The following is a 16432-nucleotide window of genomic DNA, read 5'->3' as shown; positions in this document are numbered from 1 at the left end:
GCTAGTTTAACCTCATTCGTCGCTTTGTCCTACCTCGTGCCAGATTAAGAAATGTTGGACAGTTAGCTTGCCCGCTCTCTTGTATTAACATGGTAACATGCACCCTTTGTCTCTCGTAGCTGGGTCTCGAACAGGTTTTGTCAGCACCTGAAGTAAATTGCCCGACTTGCAACCTGGGTTTTTACCAAATTCCAGATTGTCGGCGCCGTATTTGTTAGAAAGCCCTCCCGTGGCGAAAACAGGGCATTCATTACCAACTTAGTACAATACGGCGCATATGCGCATGTTAGACCCAGTACAAATGCAATACGTAGCCTATTGTATGTATATTATAGGTACTTTAGGTACCCACTACATGTACTAAGGGTCAAATATTTAGTACCCTTGCACCCCATACGGATCCCCCCTAGGTACCTAACAGTAAGATTGGAAAGCAATTGAAAAGTTAGGTACGTCTAGGTACGCTACGGCACACTAGCCCACTACATCATCAGGCGACATCGATCTCGGATACAAGCACTGCTTGTAGCACTAAACAAGGCCCATAACCATGTAAGTGTACGTAGTGGTTCTCGATGTCACCGTTTAACCATTTGCGCAGTCGTCAATCGTCATTTCTCCCACCTTTTTTTCTTCCTTCTTTGATAATTCTTTCCCACCCCAGAGCACAACGTCGGGTCAACTCTACTACTGCACCACCACTTTTTGGGTCACATATCTTTATTTTTTTCTATTCTTACACGGGGAATTTTTAGATCTTGTGTTTTTAACCTGACTATACCTATACTATAACCTTTACTTTTAGACAAATCCCTAAGAGAACGACTCTATTTCTGTCCTATCTACCTAGCATTGAGAAAGACATTGCAGACATTGCAGACATTGGAGGATTCATATCCGCACGATAGAAATCTTGTGACTTGCATTACAGCGAAAGAGAAGATAGCAAATTCTACGTCTTGCAGCGTACTCCCCGCCGAACCTAACTTTACATACTTTTGTTACAAATCAAGAGCAATCCAACTACAGTTCAAATACCAGGTTTCCCAACCCAAGCCCGAGTCCGTCCTCATTTTGAATTTTAAGGATCGCACATAGGCGTAGGTTAGGTACATTACCGAAAGCAAAGAACCGCCAACTAAAACATCGCTATTTCGGCAGCCTCCCGCTATTCGCCATCTTATTGCTCGCCCTGCCTGCACTGGTTATCCTGACCTTTTTTAAAAAAAAGAGCGGACCTGACCAATTCCCGGACGGCACCTGTTTCTGCAGTTTCTGCATCTAAGTTTGTTTGGTTCGAATTTGAAATAACCCGTGGGCTTGGAACCAGTGGCGCTTCCGGGAGTTTTTATTTTTGTCTCGCATAGGAGAGACGAGACACGAGACACGGAGAGTGGAAGTGTGGAAAGTGGAAAGAGAAAAAAAGCCTAAGGTGCATTTTGGGTGTGACATCTAGTAACCAAAAATGTCTACTATCCAGCAGCTTAAGAATTTCATCCGCCATGGTACGCCCCTCCGTTGTCCACCCCTCTATCGTTCCCTGCTCTGCCTACCTTGTCTACCACACATTTCCTTTGGTGTGTTTTTGTTTCTTCTCCCTCACACAAACGAATAATTATCCCATTCCTTTTTTTTCTTCTACTTGAAACTCATTCGTTTTTTACTTGTTTACTTCGTGACTATCTTTCCAAAATTCCCTATTTGATCCACACTTTCATATACCTTAGTCGACTTTACGGCAATTTTGCAACAACCTTGCAACAACCGCATTTTGGCACATGTCCCGCTGATATCATATTCTTTGAACAGGCAAACAGGCTAGGGTAACCAACTACGAAGAACCCTCGCGGAAACATGAATATTCTCCCCCGCAACCTGCGCAACAAAAAACCATGGGCCACGTAAGCGAGCCCGGACACACGGCCGGCAACGGTCATCGGAACAACATCCCCGAGACCTACTCCGCTCAGCCCGGTGATATACAGAATCAAAACCGTGTCGCACAAGCCGATGCCGCCGCCGCCCACCATGCCGAGGTCAACCAGAACATCTCCGGAACACATTCGAACAAGAGCAAAAGCAGAGTAGACGATACCCACGCCGCTAAAATCGTACAAGAGGAAAACGAGAATAGGAATAAGTTTCCCAGGTATCCCGGTCTAGAGAGGTGGGAGCTGCTTGAGAAGATGGGAGACGGGGCGTTCAGTAATGTCTACCGAGCAAAAGACCTCGAACAGAATGCTGGTGAGGTTGCCATCAAGGTCGTCCGAAAATTTGAAATGAACAACATGCAGGTGAGTTTCTCTGGCGGTTGAGTTTGCGTCGTCAACCTTGTCGTTTCCTCTTTCAGGTTGCAACTTGCGTTTCCATTTCCAGCAAATTTGAATGTTTCCTGTACCAACTATTGGGGGTCGAATTATAGGGCCATAAACATCTACATCCGGATTTCAAGAAGGTTCCGAAGGCAGCAGAGGTGCGGAGATATTCTTTTTCTTTTGTCCAACTTAACAGATATGCCGTCTGGCTACCTCTAATCCGTCTTCTTACATCCGTGGCGTTTCTACACATTTTTTCTTATCTCTCTTCCGTCTATCATCTATCGTTTCTCGTCTATCGCATCATACTCTACAAAAATCCAAATCTGGGGACTAGTAAAGCTAACGATCCATCACAGCGAGCAAATATATTAAAGGAGGTTCAAATCATGCGCCAGCTGGACCACCCTCATATCATCAAACTGGTCGACTTTTCGGAGTCAAAGCAATATTATTATATAATCTTGGAGCTAGCACCTGGTGGAGAGTTATTCCATCAGATTGTGCGACTCACCTATTTCAGCGAAGATCTCTCAAGACACGTTATCGTGCAAGTCGCAAAAGCCCTCGAGTACCTTCACGAGGAGAAGGGTGTCGTACATCGGTAAGTAAACAACATGGAGTCGATCGACCGTGAGCCTCAAACCCACTTCGTGATGGCACGACTCAGCTACCCCGTCTAAGGGTGCATTGAGGCGGCTAAATCAGGTGGCGGTGACGTCACTAGACATCCTAATCTTCGGCCCCTGCATCAGCCAGCTGACATGTGAGACAATAGTGACATCAAACCTGAAAACATCTTATTCAGTCCGATACCACTCGTCCCATCGAAAAAACCCACGCCAAAACAACCTGGCGATGAAGATAAAGTGGATGAAGGCGAATTCGTCAAGGGAGTCGGAGCAGGAGGAATCGGCAAGATCAAGATCGCTGATTTCGGTCTGTCGAAGGTTGTATGGGATGACCAAACCATGACGCCATGTGGCACTGTTGGTTATACAGCCCCTGAGATAGTCAAGGATGAGCGTTACTCCAAGTCGGTGGATATGTGGGCCCTCGGCTGCGTATTATATACATTATTATGCGGTTTCCCACCATTCTACGACGAAAGTATCGAGGTGCTTACGGAAAAGGTTGCAAAGGGGCAATATACTTTTCTATCACCATGGTGGGACGAAATCTCCAAATCTGCTCAAGATTTAATCACGCATCTTCTTTGCGTCGACCCTGACGAGCGGTATTCGATCAATGAATTCTTGAGCCATCCGTGGGTACAAGGATCCGGACCTACACCTCGTGAGGAAAAGAAGGCGAATGCAGAAGTGTTACGCGCATTCGACGCCGGACGACTCATCGATGGCGAGCGCCGCATGGACTTCAGGTCGCCAGGTGCGGTAAACCTCCGAGAGATTTTCGATGTCGGATACTCGGTACATCGGCAAGAAGAAGAGGCCAAGCGGAGAAAGCAGATCGGCGTCAAGGGTGCTGCACCGTCGCGATTGGCTGGTCTTGACGAAGATTCGGAGGAGGAGGAATCGGACCCAGAATATGTGCATAAAGCCGAGTCGCAATCGCTTGAGCAGAGCATGCGTAAGACGCATATTGGTAAGGAGCAAGAACGTGGCCGACGGCAGGAACGACAATCCGATAGAGAACAAAAAGGATATGGTCAACATAGCGCCGCCGTCGCGCAAGCCGCTCGGCAGCAGGTTCGTGATCGAAATAAGCAGCGAGGAGCTTTCGAACTCAATCTAGATGGGGCGACGTTACTTGGTAGACGAGCCGCAAAACCTGCAACCGCTAGCGTTGGTGGCTTATAGGGCAAGACAGCTGACAAGCAGGAAGTTGATACTGAGGAGAAACATGATCACGACGGTTGTTGTTGGCATTGACTTATTGATTCTAAGAACATCTGGGCCGAGTTTCTGAGACGAGCGCGGAGAACGGATTTCGGAGGCATCGAGGCATGTGATATTGGTTTAAATGAGCAACACGGGGAGTTCTTGTGGCTTTTTGTCTTTTTGCAACATTGATCCGCAGCGCTTCACACATAGGACTAGGCGTTCCCGGAATCGAGATACATATTTCGCCCTTTTCAATTGACGGTGCTTCGATGTGAATAAAATTAAGTTGTCCCTACATTCCTCGTGATGATAAATTTGGCCTGGCTGTTTACGGTATTGGTTTTCCAATCCTACATGTTGCTATAGCTGTCTCCCTTGGTAGTATATTGGCGGCGCATCGCCGTCCCCAGCATTTCTTGATTAAATTTGAGACACTGCGGTCCTTCGGTGCAGTAAAGGAGTAGCGACTGCAACCAATTTCAGTATTTAGTCCCCGAATTGCTCGGTCTGCCCTCGCTAGGGATTACCAGGAACTAGAACCATTTTTACCAATGGAGTGACTTCTGTGATTTCTATATGGTCTAATATGAGCTGTATAAGAAGCTGTCGATTATCCGCCATCTCCAGCTCTCAATTCATAGGATCACACACCCCTACCCTAACGTCTTCTGCGACAGAGCATTTAATAAGTAATACGCAATCGTATGGGCGACTATATTCCGTGACTATCATATAATATTTAAACCTCTATACTTCTATTTTCTACGTTTCCTCCCAGTATTTTGTATACATACGTACCCTTAGTTTAATCCTATACGCCCACACACCTCTATATCTTTCGACATCCCCATCAAAGCTCTATATTAAACAAGCTAAACCGAACGGTTAATCCATAAATATAATAATCCGATGGACACCATGGGGAATTCCCTAGCGCAATTGGGGGTCCAGTACATACCGTCAACTGGGGGCTGTATGCTGGACTTGGCCGCCATACCCTCCCACATATTCAACTCTTGCAGCGCTGTTCACATCCGCATCCCAGAAGCTCAGCACCACGTCGAGGTTAACTCGAACATGATCTGCATTAAGCCCAGCCAGCCAGCCGGCTCCAGGCCCAGGCGCTGCCATCTATCGTGAACAGTACATGTATCCGAACGTGGTGGTACCAACAGATCTCCCTTATGCATCGCCGAAGAACCACCACAAGCAACTGCTGCCTTCATTTAATGCCCCAGAAAACCCCGTACATCACCCTTTACCAGAGCCGGATAACAGTAAACCCGCGAGCCTTGATACACCGAATGATTCTCATAAAGACTCGGCGCCGAGTTTACGGACGTTTGTGCAGACGACACGTTGGTCTACTGTAACTACTACGCATACCGATTCGCTATCTCCCCAGGTTACGCATGTCTTACAATCACCGACTGTAACAACTACTTCCTGCACTACCCACCTCCACACCCCCGGGCCTTCAACAACAACAACAACACCTGTAGTCCACGCCCCCACGCCATCTACACTAACAACACGAACCCTACTCCCATCATCACCACCATCCCAAGAATCCCCCACCCCCACCTCCCAACCAGCCCGCCCCGCCGTCATACCCCCACCATTCCCCCTTCCGGAACCAGAACCAGTCCCGGAAGTGGGCCCGGGCCCGGACCCAATCCCAATCCCAATCCCAATCCCGGATCCGGATCCGGAACTCGACAGCACCCCGGAGTACTGCGGCGACACGTACTACAAAATAGACGTCACACACATCGATGGAAACCCTCGACCCGCACGACCTCGCCGCGTACCTCAACCTCCTGGACCTAGGCGATCTAGGTCTAGAACTAGACCTCGACCTCGAGCACGGAATCGCGGGGCTGGTAGCGTCGCTGCTCGGCGGCGCGGTCGACGACGACGACGACGACTCGACGACGCGCGGGGTATGGCGGGAGTTGGAGCGGTCGTATCGTGTTAGGTGTGGGGTTTCGGTGCAGGAGCTGTGGAGTTGGAGTAGGAGTAGGAGTAGTAGTAGTAGTAGTAGTAGGAGTAGTAGTAGTGGTGGTGGTGGTGGTGGTGGTGGTAGTAAGGGGGAACACGTGGAATTCGTGCGGTCGATGGGCTCGCAGATGGGGTGTGTGCAGGAGTGCGAGAGGAGGGCTATTGGGGCGGCGCGGGACGGGGATGTGGCGGAGTGTTTGGGGGCGGCGTGGAGTGGGAGGTTGGAGAGGGGAAATTGTCGGTTTTGGACGGGGGGGAGGGATGAGGTTTTGCCGGTGGGGAGGTTGAAGGGGGGGAGAGGGGGGAGTGGGATTTGGTGTATTTGTAGGGGGGAGACTGGGATGCAGGTATGTGTGATGGTGTGTGATGGTGTGGTTTGGGTTATGGATTGGGAGAAGCGTGGTGTTTTGGGTATGATGTTTCTAATATGTTTTTATAATACTGGATTTCGATGAAGACTTACTAGATAATAAATCGTAGTACTGTCTCACTCGCTGTATTAAAGGGGATGGTGTTTCTCGAGGATCTGATTGAGTGATGGGTCTCACTTTAGGAGATGAGGAAATGAATAGATGATAGCAAAGATTTGGAATAACAACATACGAACTTGGAGTTAGTAACATGAACTAAGCTTAAGTTATGAATTATAAAGATCTTTATTATATGGAATCTTCGATTTTTCACTTTCTTCGCCTCTACGATATCTCCTGTCTGTCTGTTGGTATTATACAGTAGGACAGCTAGCCAAAACCCCAACCCAGAGGTATCCACCCCCTCATCTCGCCAACCAACCTTACCCATGCGTCGGCGGCGGGCCAGCCACAGCCCAAAAGTCAAAGTCAGGATTATCGTACCCCCCGCCCTCCTTCCAAGTCGACGCATACGGGGCATAATGATCCCAGTCCGACGAAGTATTCAGCCCGAGCTCGGCCCAGACGAGCAGCCCGTCTTCCAGCTCGTTGCCCAGCGAGACGTAGTTCGGGAACGGGTCGTACTCGGACGTCGCGGCGTACCCGGTAAACCAGTCCTCGAGGTTACTCGTGTGCGGGATGGGGTTGGTTGGTGTTGTACGGCGCGGCAGCCTCGATGGTATCGCACAGCGTCTGGTCGAAGAATAACTGCGACAGGTACGCTACGCGTCCCCGGCTATATGTCCCGTTAGGCAAGATCTCGGAGCCGACATGCGCGATCAAGTGCTGGTGCGTGGCGCGCCCTTGGTAGTGGCCCGGGAAGATAGTATCGAAGTTAACGACGCCGTCCTCGTCGACCGGCTGCACGCCCCGCAGATACGTAGTCCCTAGGCCGCCTTCGCCTTTCGCGCTGACGCCGCTGTATGCGCCCGTCGCGTTGCACGACCACGTGTCGATTAGCACGCCGACGACCGGCTCGCAGGTATGCACGTCGATGAATTGCAGCTCGAGGTGTATGGGCACGCCGACCGTGTCCTCTGCTTACGTCTGTGCGGATGTGCTCCTGGTACACGAAGTACATACGGCCCGTTGGCATTGTCCGGGGTCAAGACGCAGCTGGTGTTGGCGCCGAAGATGTCTTTGTTGGGGGTGTCCTTGGTGAAGTCTGATGTCCCGGTCTTGTTGTGCGATAGAGCGGCCCATTTCTCGAATGCCGCGGCGTCGCGGCGGTGGAGCCCTGGTGCTGTGGTTGGGGGTTAGTTGCGGTGAGGCAAGTATAGGGGGGAGGGGGAGGGTGCTGCGGGAAGTGTGCTTACCTTTTTCAATGCCCTTATCGCGACGAAGCTGTGCGAATTTCTCTGCTCGTCGAGCGACTGGAGTAATTTGAGTTAGCATTTGTTGCCTCTTTAAGGACTCAGGGGTAGATAGGTTCTGTTCTCTGGACCATAATTTCGAACAGACGAAGAAGGTATACGTGCACAATAGTATAAAATGTCGAATAGGATTTCTAGAGGATACATACTAGCACGCTCCTTACGAGCTTTCACCGCGGGCGAGTTCTGACACGCCTCGAGAGCCCTGGCGTTCATCTTGTTGACGACGTGGGCATTACCCATCTCCTCCAAGGCCTCTCGCTTTCCGTACTTCTCCCCCGGGTGTCCGAAGACCGCCATGGGGGTTAACGACAAGGCCATGGCCAGGGTGGCTGCGATCGAGGGTACTAACACCATTGCGAACCTGATTTTTTCAAGACAAGCTTGACAGAATCTGAGTACGGAGAAGAAACCCAGGCTTCCTACGAGCAGAATATAGGAGCCACCCCCCCTTTTTAGCCACCAACCCCTAAAGCACGAAGCTCTTCAACGGGACATGCTGAGTTCGTCAGCGTTATTTGGTATTTCTCCATTAAGACCGCCAAGAAACGCCGTCACGGCAGACATAGTCGACCACGGCAGCGACGCCGGCAGTAGGACGTCGAAAGAAGGGTCTAATTTAGTAAGGGGGATATGAATCGAGCTATAAGACCCCGCAAAAAAAAAAAAAAAAAAAAAAAAAACCACATATCGACAGCTCTAGTTCTCCCTGGGCCTTGAAGAAGCAAAGGCGGTTTTGCGCCATCCAGTATTTTTTTTATTTCTTTTTATGTTGGCCCTGTTTATCCGGTCTTGGACGCCGTGCGCTCTACCAGATGAAATAGGTAATCGCGCGACGATCCCCTACCGACTAACTCTAGGCGGACAGGGGCTGAGTTCGAAAATCGCCAGACTTTGTGAATGAGGCTAAATCCACCGCCTTTCAAAAGTGAATCCCCTTGATAGGTCCATCTGCACCCCGGACTCGTCTATACCCCAGATATTGCGCTCGCTTCAAGTCCCGTCTTCGACGCCAATGGGCGGGCGTGTATCATATTAAGCTTCACATGCGTGGCTCGCCCTGGGGGTTCGATTGCGAATTACGACGGTCTTCATTGGACGGATCCCGGGGTCGTGGTATGGCGGGTAGGACAAGGCAGATGCCGCGTTCGCGAGAACGGGTGTCGGCATCGAGTCACGTTTTATGCGTCTTCTGCGGACTTCCTAACTAGTACCTATCATTTGCCTGTGTATCTACCTACCTACCTACCTAACCCATACATATCTCGTGGTGGTCGGCTCGTTCTTGGCCCCGTGTCATTTGAGAAATTGATCTTCATCTACAATTCAAAATCCGCCCAAACGTATATAACCAGCACATTGCCATAATCACGACGCTTCGATCAGGCTAAATATGCTGTGTTTTGTTAACGCAATAATTTACCTTTGGACGGCTTAAGTTCGATCGACTTTATCACGACTCAACCATGAGTCTTTTTTGATTGTGTCCATTTTGGAGCCGTTACAGCCGCGGATGTAGTGGACTGATTATGGGTTCGGTAAGGTTTTATACAGTATACCTAAGTACCTAATGTATTCAAGTTACACTGACCTCATAAGGAAATGTTCAGTGTTGTTATACTAATCGAGTCAAAATCTAGGGCTGAGTTAAGCTTATCAGGCAAAAGGAGACAGTAATTTTTATTTCGAAAAGCCAAGAGTTATATTACTATGTACTACCCATTCGAAAGTGGTTTCCACTACTAGAATCACATGTTTACACATGATGAGTTCCATGTAACTAACCCCGATATCCAAAGCGTTGAGGGCTGCTCAGCAAAGCCATAATTATCAATGCGAGATAATTAAGCCTCCTTATTTGCCGTCTTTGCCCCCACAATTATGTTAGGTAGATCGATAGTTTAAGCACCGTTACCGTTGTAGATGACGGCGTTGACAGTGCCGCTGGGGATGCCAGTCAGCTTGCCACTGGTGTAGAGAGCCTTGATGCGGCTGGTGACGGCGGCGGGGGTGGTAAGACCCTCGAGGGCAATCAGGTACAGAGAAAGACCAGTCACGTGGGGAGTGGCCATCGATGTACCAGAGATGGTGTTGGTGGCAGTGTCTCCGCCGATCCACGAGGAGAGGACGTCGGTGCCGGGAGCGAAAACATCGACAACAGATCCGTAGTTGGAGTAGCTGGCAATACTCCAGGAGGAGTCGATGGCACCGACAGTGATGGCGTTGGCAGCCGAGGCGGGCGAGGTACTGCCAGCGTCGGTGGCGCTGTTACCGGCGGCGACGACAGACAGGACACCAGAGCTGTAAGCGGAGTTGACAGCGCTGTTGAATGCAGAAGAGAAACCACCACCTAGGGACAGGCTGATAGCGGACTTGCTCTCGCGACCATTGCTGGTGATGTCGTTGACAGCCCAGCTGTACCCGTCCAAGATGATCGAAGTGGAGCTGCTAGTTCCCTGGAAGACCTTGACGGAGAAGATGGTAGTTTGTTTGGCAACACCGTAGGTCGATCCTCCAATTGTGCCTGCTACGTGGGTACCATGTCCCACAGCGTCAGCATCGCTGCCACCGACGGCGTTGTAAGCGAGCGAAGCACGGCCGCCGAATTGCTGGTGTGTAGCGAGGATACCAGTGTCGATAATGTAGGCAAAGGTGCCCTGTCCGGCGCTGCTGTCGTAGATATACGAGGTAGAGCCGGAGGTTTTGTGGGAGACGGTACCAAGACCCCAGGTAGAGCCGGTCTGGGTAGTGAGAGCTCGCTTGGAAGCCTCAGGGGACTCGTCAAAGAGGTAGTAGACCTGGTCCTCTTCAATCTCGGCGACCTGATATAAGTGTTAGCATATCTGCAACCGAATATATGGTCTGAGGCGTTAAGCGCGCGCTAAAGTGGATTACCAGGGGACGACACAACTGTCTCCCTTTCTGATGTTTCCAGACTTGCCGCTGCATTTAAAGTAGATGAGAATGCTATTCAACTTACATCGGGGTGGCTCTTGATCTGCTCGATGGTCTCGGCGTCGAATTCACCGGCGTAGGCGTTGAACTTGGCGATCTGGTACTCGCGCTCAACACCGGCGGTGTCGCGCTTGTTCAAGCTGCGGGCGTGGACGCTGCGGGCCCAGTTGACGTGAGACTTGAAGTCATCGGAGGTAACGCCCTCCTTGAGGGTAACGATGTACTTGTTGGGGATGATTTCTCCCTTCTGCTGGGTAGCAGGAGTAGGAGCAGCAACGGCCGCAGGGAGCAGAGCTCCGAGGAAGAGCGCGAGGCGGCGAACGTTAAACATTGTGGACGATCTGTGTAGCTGATGAGAAGACTGTTGCTTGTGGCTCGGGGCTGTTGAACTTCTCTAAAACCTACTAGACGGGAGGGATCAAAGCGGTTTATATAGGCATTTCTGAAGCCTCTTCAAATCCAAAAACCGCCATCGATGGTGACATATTGTATGCTTCATTACGAGATGGTCCGATGAGGTTCTCGAGGTAGGCAGACTATCATCGAGCTTCCCAATGAGCCTTAGGAGCCAGACTAGAGCGCTTAAGAGACGTGGATGAGAGTCACGACGCGATTCAAAATACGGAAGGAGGAATAGGAAACGCATGCGGGCAAAGTCATAAAGCACGTGTAAGTGGTGGCTAAAGATTATTAAGAAGCTATACTCCGCGGTTACGATTCGACTCATCGTTCAATAATAGAATGTGGGAGAAGGCCGAACAGGCAGGAAATCACTTGGCAATGTAACTTCGATGTCGGATGGTGAAGCTGAAAGCAGACCAGCAGGCGAAGTATTGCGGGACAAGATGCAAGCGAGGCCAGCGGCATTCATAGTTAGACCGAGGTGCGGTTGCTCTGAAGCTATGCGGTGGTGTGATAGACATTAGGTAGACCTCCCGCTATATCGCTACATCGCTCCAGAAGACGTCAGCCGCATAACCGTGCCGGATCGGCAGGGACCTGCGTGCTTCCCCGGTGCTCTGTTTAAGCCAGCCCTATACCAGCTATGCTAGGTAAAGATCACCTAGAGATAGCATCCCACTGGGGCTCACGCCGGTAGATTATAGAATAATCTGCGCTGTTACAGGTCGGGAATTAATCGCGAGGCATGACATAGAGCGCTCTGCGATTTAGAAGTTCAGCACGACACTGGTACCAAGCCCCTGAGTTCTGAAGGATTGGGTTTCCCTCAACCTTGGTTCTTGGACGTTCTTGGACGTTCATACAGCTGCTTGAACAACCTGGGCCTTGGGTAGCATCAGATAAGGAGACTAGAATCAATATTACGAACGACGTATAGTCAAGCCGTCAAGTAGGACACTCATCCAATGAGAAGCTATGAACCACGCGCTTAAGGTCTTATCAGGACAGGGCGGGGCTGAGATGGGATGCCAACTCAATCTTGGCAATATAATCTTGGCAATATAATCTTGGCAATATAATCTTGGAGGAAGGCCAACCTCTGAGGAAGTTCGTAAAAAGCAGCTACTAGGGTAGCGCCGGCAAACGACTTGGACGGCGAGGATAGCTCGGGAGTTGGAGCTAGGATACTAGGGATAACAGGCATAGCAGGCATAGCAGGCGTAGTACGATCGGAGATTTAGGTCTGTTAGACATATCTGAGTGATCTGAGAGCGCCAAGGCTGAGCGGGCGCGGACGGGGTCCATGCTACCCTCTTACAAATGGAGCGATGTAACGCGGGCTAGGCTTGTCTGAACTTCAGAGCTTCCGTTTTCGTAATGCGACCCCCGACGGAGACGCATCACGTTCATCACGACAGAATGGCGCGAATAGGTGAGGCCTGTTACCTTACCGCCTACCCATGATGACATCGTGACACATGAGGATTGCGACAGCGCGGGAGGCCGTGCAGGACAGAGGTGCTTATAAGTTCTGGGGGAGTTTTCTCGTAATGAAAATCATTGTCTTCCCCGGTCCTCAGGGTTCGCTAGGGTTCGCAGCACCGATGCGATGCGATGCCACATCAGTCGGAAATGCCGGTCATGTAAACTAGGACTACCGATTCTGCTAACGCCGGGGTGGAGCCGGGCACGCGACTCTGCTTGTAATTTGTTGCTTACATCTAGCTTACATTTGATGAGGAGATGAGGATATAAACATGGTGTAATCAATATATGCGATGGTGAAAGTTGAACAGTATGAGAAAGTTTGGATGAAGAGGTCAGACGAATAATTTGTTGGTGCAAGTTAATTTACGTTTTCAAACACGTGCTGATTTCAATCAATATCTAATGTCTAACGGGTAGGTCAATATACTCTGTATATACATATATTCATACATATGAAGGAGGAGCTTCGGAGTTTTGAACTTATTTGCAGTTAAGAGTCAATATCTACCAAAGACATACTCCTCTTACTTGACAATTACGATGGGGGCCAATGCCGTCCTACCACACCGGCATTGGTCAAACGCGTTAAAGCTTTTAATTATCAGACCCCGCAATTGCCGAACCCAGGTGTCATGGTCACATGACATGTAGAAGTATAAATACATCATGTAGCTTAGTGATCCACATTAGAAAGTCTACAATACAACTTCATTACAATCATTGTGACACCAGGATTTCCACTGTGTCGTCTTAAATACGATTAACACGTGACATTGACTACAGTTTTCATACAAAGCTATCAATTGAAACTAACTAACTACCTTAACTACCTAAACTTCAATTCAAACTTCAAATGGTATTCTTTTTATGTGAACCATAACAAGGCCAATACTTCGTTGTAAAGCTGTTATTATCCCAGCAGGCCATGGACGTGTCGCCTTGTAATATCAACCCACAACAACTTACTCTACAGACATATTTCAAAACGCGTGGAGGCGATATAAGTGCAGCTCATTCGTCAACAAATGCATCGAAGGATTCATGCAGTGCACTTACAACGTAACACAGATTTCTCTATGTATGATGATGATGATGAGAACGTTAACGTCTATTTGGTTGCTATAGCTAGGTAACTACAGCGGCGCATCTATGTCGCTTTAGACGTCTAGAGTGCCTCGACCTCCTTAGAGGGAGACAGAGCTAGAGTTTCGCGTGACATGAGAGATCCTCCACTTCCTGCCTATAGCATCCCCAGCCCCTACCTGCCTATAGCATTACTCTACCTGGTTAGCGCCGGCGCCAGGTAGCCGACTTTGATCAGGGGAAAAACCGTCGAACACGCCTTCTTATAACGGAGATGGAATCACCCTCAGCGCCCGGCAATGCCCAAGGAAAAACCTGAGTCGGACCATTTTGGTTAACCACAGTGGGATTCGAACCCACTTGTGTTGCGGCCCGTAGGCACGGACCAACACACATCCAGGCGTTAAACCACTACGCCATGTGGGCGATTTCTCTATGTAGGTAGGTAGGTAGGCTTGAAGGCGCAGCCGGTTTCGAGCAGAAATCTCTACGGACCTCCCAGCCCCTTTAAATTGGAAATATATAGTCTGAAAAGAAGGAATTTTCGTCGTCGTCTTCCTAAATATGAAATAAGTAAGTTGATTAACATTGTTGGTCAAACTTATAAAGCTTTAAATTAGAGTTATAGTCTTCAATATTGTAGCTGCTCAATTTCGATACTAGGTACAGTGCTCCTGGATATTCATGTTTGGGCAGCTACATGTATGATGCATACATACATACCTATACAGCCTGCCCCCTAGATGGAGTAGCACGGCTTAATATATTTATTGCGGAACGATGCCACATATATGTTGGGCGAGAAGTCTGTGATACCAGCTTAAAAAACATAATTTCGTTCTTCTCCGCCTTTTGTTTTTTTTTCTTTTTCAAATTGAAAGGGTTTCAAAATGCGCAGCATTTCGAAAATCCTTTGACGTGATTTATTTGAATTCCCCACGGGGGCTTTCAACCATGGCGAGTGAGTTAGCCTACTTTTCGTATTACTTCAAGTATCAGCCTTCAATTAATTTGTGATCTTCGACTTAGGCAATTTATGCTTAGAGGACATCCGTGTTTCAAGCCAAGAGGATATCGACAACCTGAACTGCTCCTTCAACGATAGGGTTTCTATTAACATGTACATCACTAATTTCACCGGCAAGCTTGATTTCCCACATTGTTTAACAGCAAACGTTATCCATATATACGATAATCCTAGGTTAAAAGAAATAAGCTTCCCTGACCTGGTAATTCTGTCCCAGCTCGCAATAGACAATGCCACGGAGCTCGAAAACGTTTCAATACCACATCTGACTTCAAACTTTTCACAACAACCTCCTGATAAATTAGAGTTCTTCGATACACCAAAATTGGCAACGTTCACCTTTGGAAACATTAGTAGCCTACGTATCCTCAATCTAACCAGCTCAGTGTTAGATCCGTACATGTTTTCTAGCATACCCTCAATTGACTATCTAATAGTTGAGGAGGCCCAGGAATTCGAAAACCTCAGATACGTGGAGACCTTGCAACTTATAGGGGATTATTATAACTCGGGAGCGTTCTTGAATATAACATCACTCCAAAACCTAACGTTTACCAATACTACAAATAGAGCGACTTATTTTGGTGACTCTTTGCTGATTAATAACTCTCTAGTGATGGAGAATTGTTATAGCAAGCGTGATCCCAGTTATATAATGATAGATGATGATAATGATAATAACGTTTACGTTTATTGGTTTGTTATATTTATTTGCGTAATTATAACGGCATATTTTTGGCGTTTTAAACGTTTAGAATATTTTTTTAAAAGGAATAAAGTTAAAGTATTGTTTAATATAAAAAAACGATAAAAGAAAATATAATAGTTTTATAAAATATTGTAATTATTTATAACTAGTAATTAATAAGGTTTAATTTTGTTTATTTTTAATAATAAAACTTATTTTAAGTTTTATTTTATAATAGGTTTAATTATTGTTATTTTTAACGTAAAGGTTAATTTTTTAAAAAAACTACTTAAAATTCCGGTATTTTATAAGTTTAAATACGTATTTTAAAAATTTTTTTAATAGTTTTAATTTAAGCAATTTTTTTTATATTATTTTATATTTTATAAAGTATTTTTTATTTGTATTTTTACCGTATTAATACGGTTTATTACGTTTAAAGTATTTAAATTTTACGTAATAAATTGTAAAATCTTTATAACCATTTTGTTTAATAATAAATTTATAAAATATAAAACGTATTAATTTTAACTTTTTAAATAATATATGCGTTATGTATAATTTAAGTTTTTTATATTTTTTTAAGCTTTTTTTAATCCATTAATTTTCGTATAAATATTAACGTTTTTTTTTATTTATTTTTTTTAAATATATAAAAATGAAAAGTTTATTTAGTATATAGTTTTTTAGTTTTAATTTAATTTTGCGTTTTACTTTTTTATTTATTATTTCGTTTTTTAATATTTTTATATATTTAAAAAACTATTATATTAATTAACTTTTTAATTTTTTAATTATTTTTTAAAAGTTTAGTTTAATTTTTTATATATTATCCGAAAAGTATTT

At 47.0% G+C, this 16432-nt stretch overlaps 4 protein-coding genes and 1 non-coding gene across 5 annotated transcripts; 2 read left to right on the top strand and 3 right to left on the bottom strand.

Moving 5' to 3' along the window:
* The first annotated feature begins 1483 nt into the window (after positions 1–1483).
* On the top strand, positions 1484–4611 carry F4817DRAFT_346733 (CAMK/CAMK1 protein kinase). The gene is made up of 4 exons (XM_049304453.1): positions 1484–2294; positions 2423–2473; positions 2675–2919; positions 3094–4611. The coding sequence occupies exons 1-4, from the start codon at positions 1893–1895 to the stop codon at positions 4133–4135; spliced, it is 1740 nt and encodes a 579-aa protein (XP_049156235.1). The 5' UTR covers positions 1484–1892; the 3' UTR covers positions 4136–4611.
* Positions 4612–4839: 228 nt separating this feature from the next.
* F4817DRAFT_346731 (uncharacterized protein) lies at positions 4840–5809 on the top strand. Its single transcript, XM_049304452.1, has one exon. The coding sequence runs from the start codon at positions 5069–5071 to the stop codon at positions 5297–5299; it is 231 nt and encodes a 76-aa protein (XP_049156234.1). The 5' UTR covers positions 4840–5068; the 3' UTR covers positions 5300–5809.
* A 1144-nt stretch (positions 5810–6953) lies between these two features.
* Positions 6954–8300, bottom strand: F4817DRAFT_318816 (putative GPI anchored dioxygenase; the record flags this gene model as incomplete). Its single annotated transcript, XM_049300968.1, has 5 exons — positions 6954–7197; positions 7259–7575; positions 7650–7813; positions 7887–7943; positions 8093–8300. The coding sequence occupies 5 exons, from the start codon at positions 8298–8300 to the stop codon at positions 6954–6956; spliced, it is 990 nt and encodes a 329-aa protein (XP_049156233.1).
* Positions 8301–9573: 1273 nt separating this feature from the next.
* On the bottom strand, positions 9574–11297 carry F4817DRAFT_346715 (alkaline proteinase). Its single transcript, XM_049304451.1, has 2 exons — positions 10924–11297; positions 9574–10765 (listed from the first exon to the last, which is right to left on the bottom strand). Exons 1-2 carry the CDS (start codon positions 11227–11229, stop codon positions 9845–9847), a joined length of 1227 nt encoding a protein of 408 aa, XP_049156232.1. The 5' UTR covers positions 11230–11297; the 3' UTR covers positions 9574–9844.
* A 2909-nt stretch (positions 11298–14206) lies between these two features.
* On the bottom strand, positions 14207–14297 carry F4817DRAFT_t129. Its single transcript has one exon. It is a non-coding gene; the product is annotated as a tRNA-Asn (tRNA).
* Positions 14298–16432: the final 2135 nt, after the last annotated feature.

This window comes from Daldinia loculata (genome assembly GCF_022478755.1).
Source record: "Daldinia loculata strain CBS 113971 unplaced genomic scaffold F4817scaffold_50, whole genome shotgun sequence".
NCBI lineage: Eukaryota > Fungi > Ascomycota > Sordariomycetes > Xylariales > Hypoxylaceae > Daldinia > Daldinia loculata.
The sequence above is the reverse complement of the archived record's forward strand: the minus strand, read 5'-3'. Positions and strand labels throughout refer to the sequence as shown.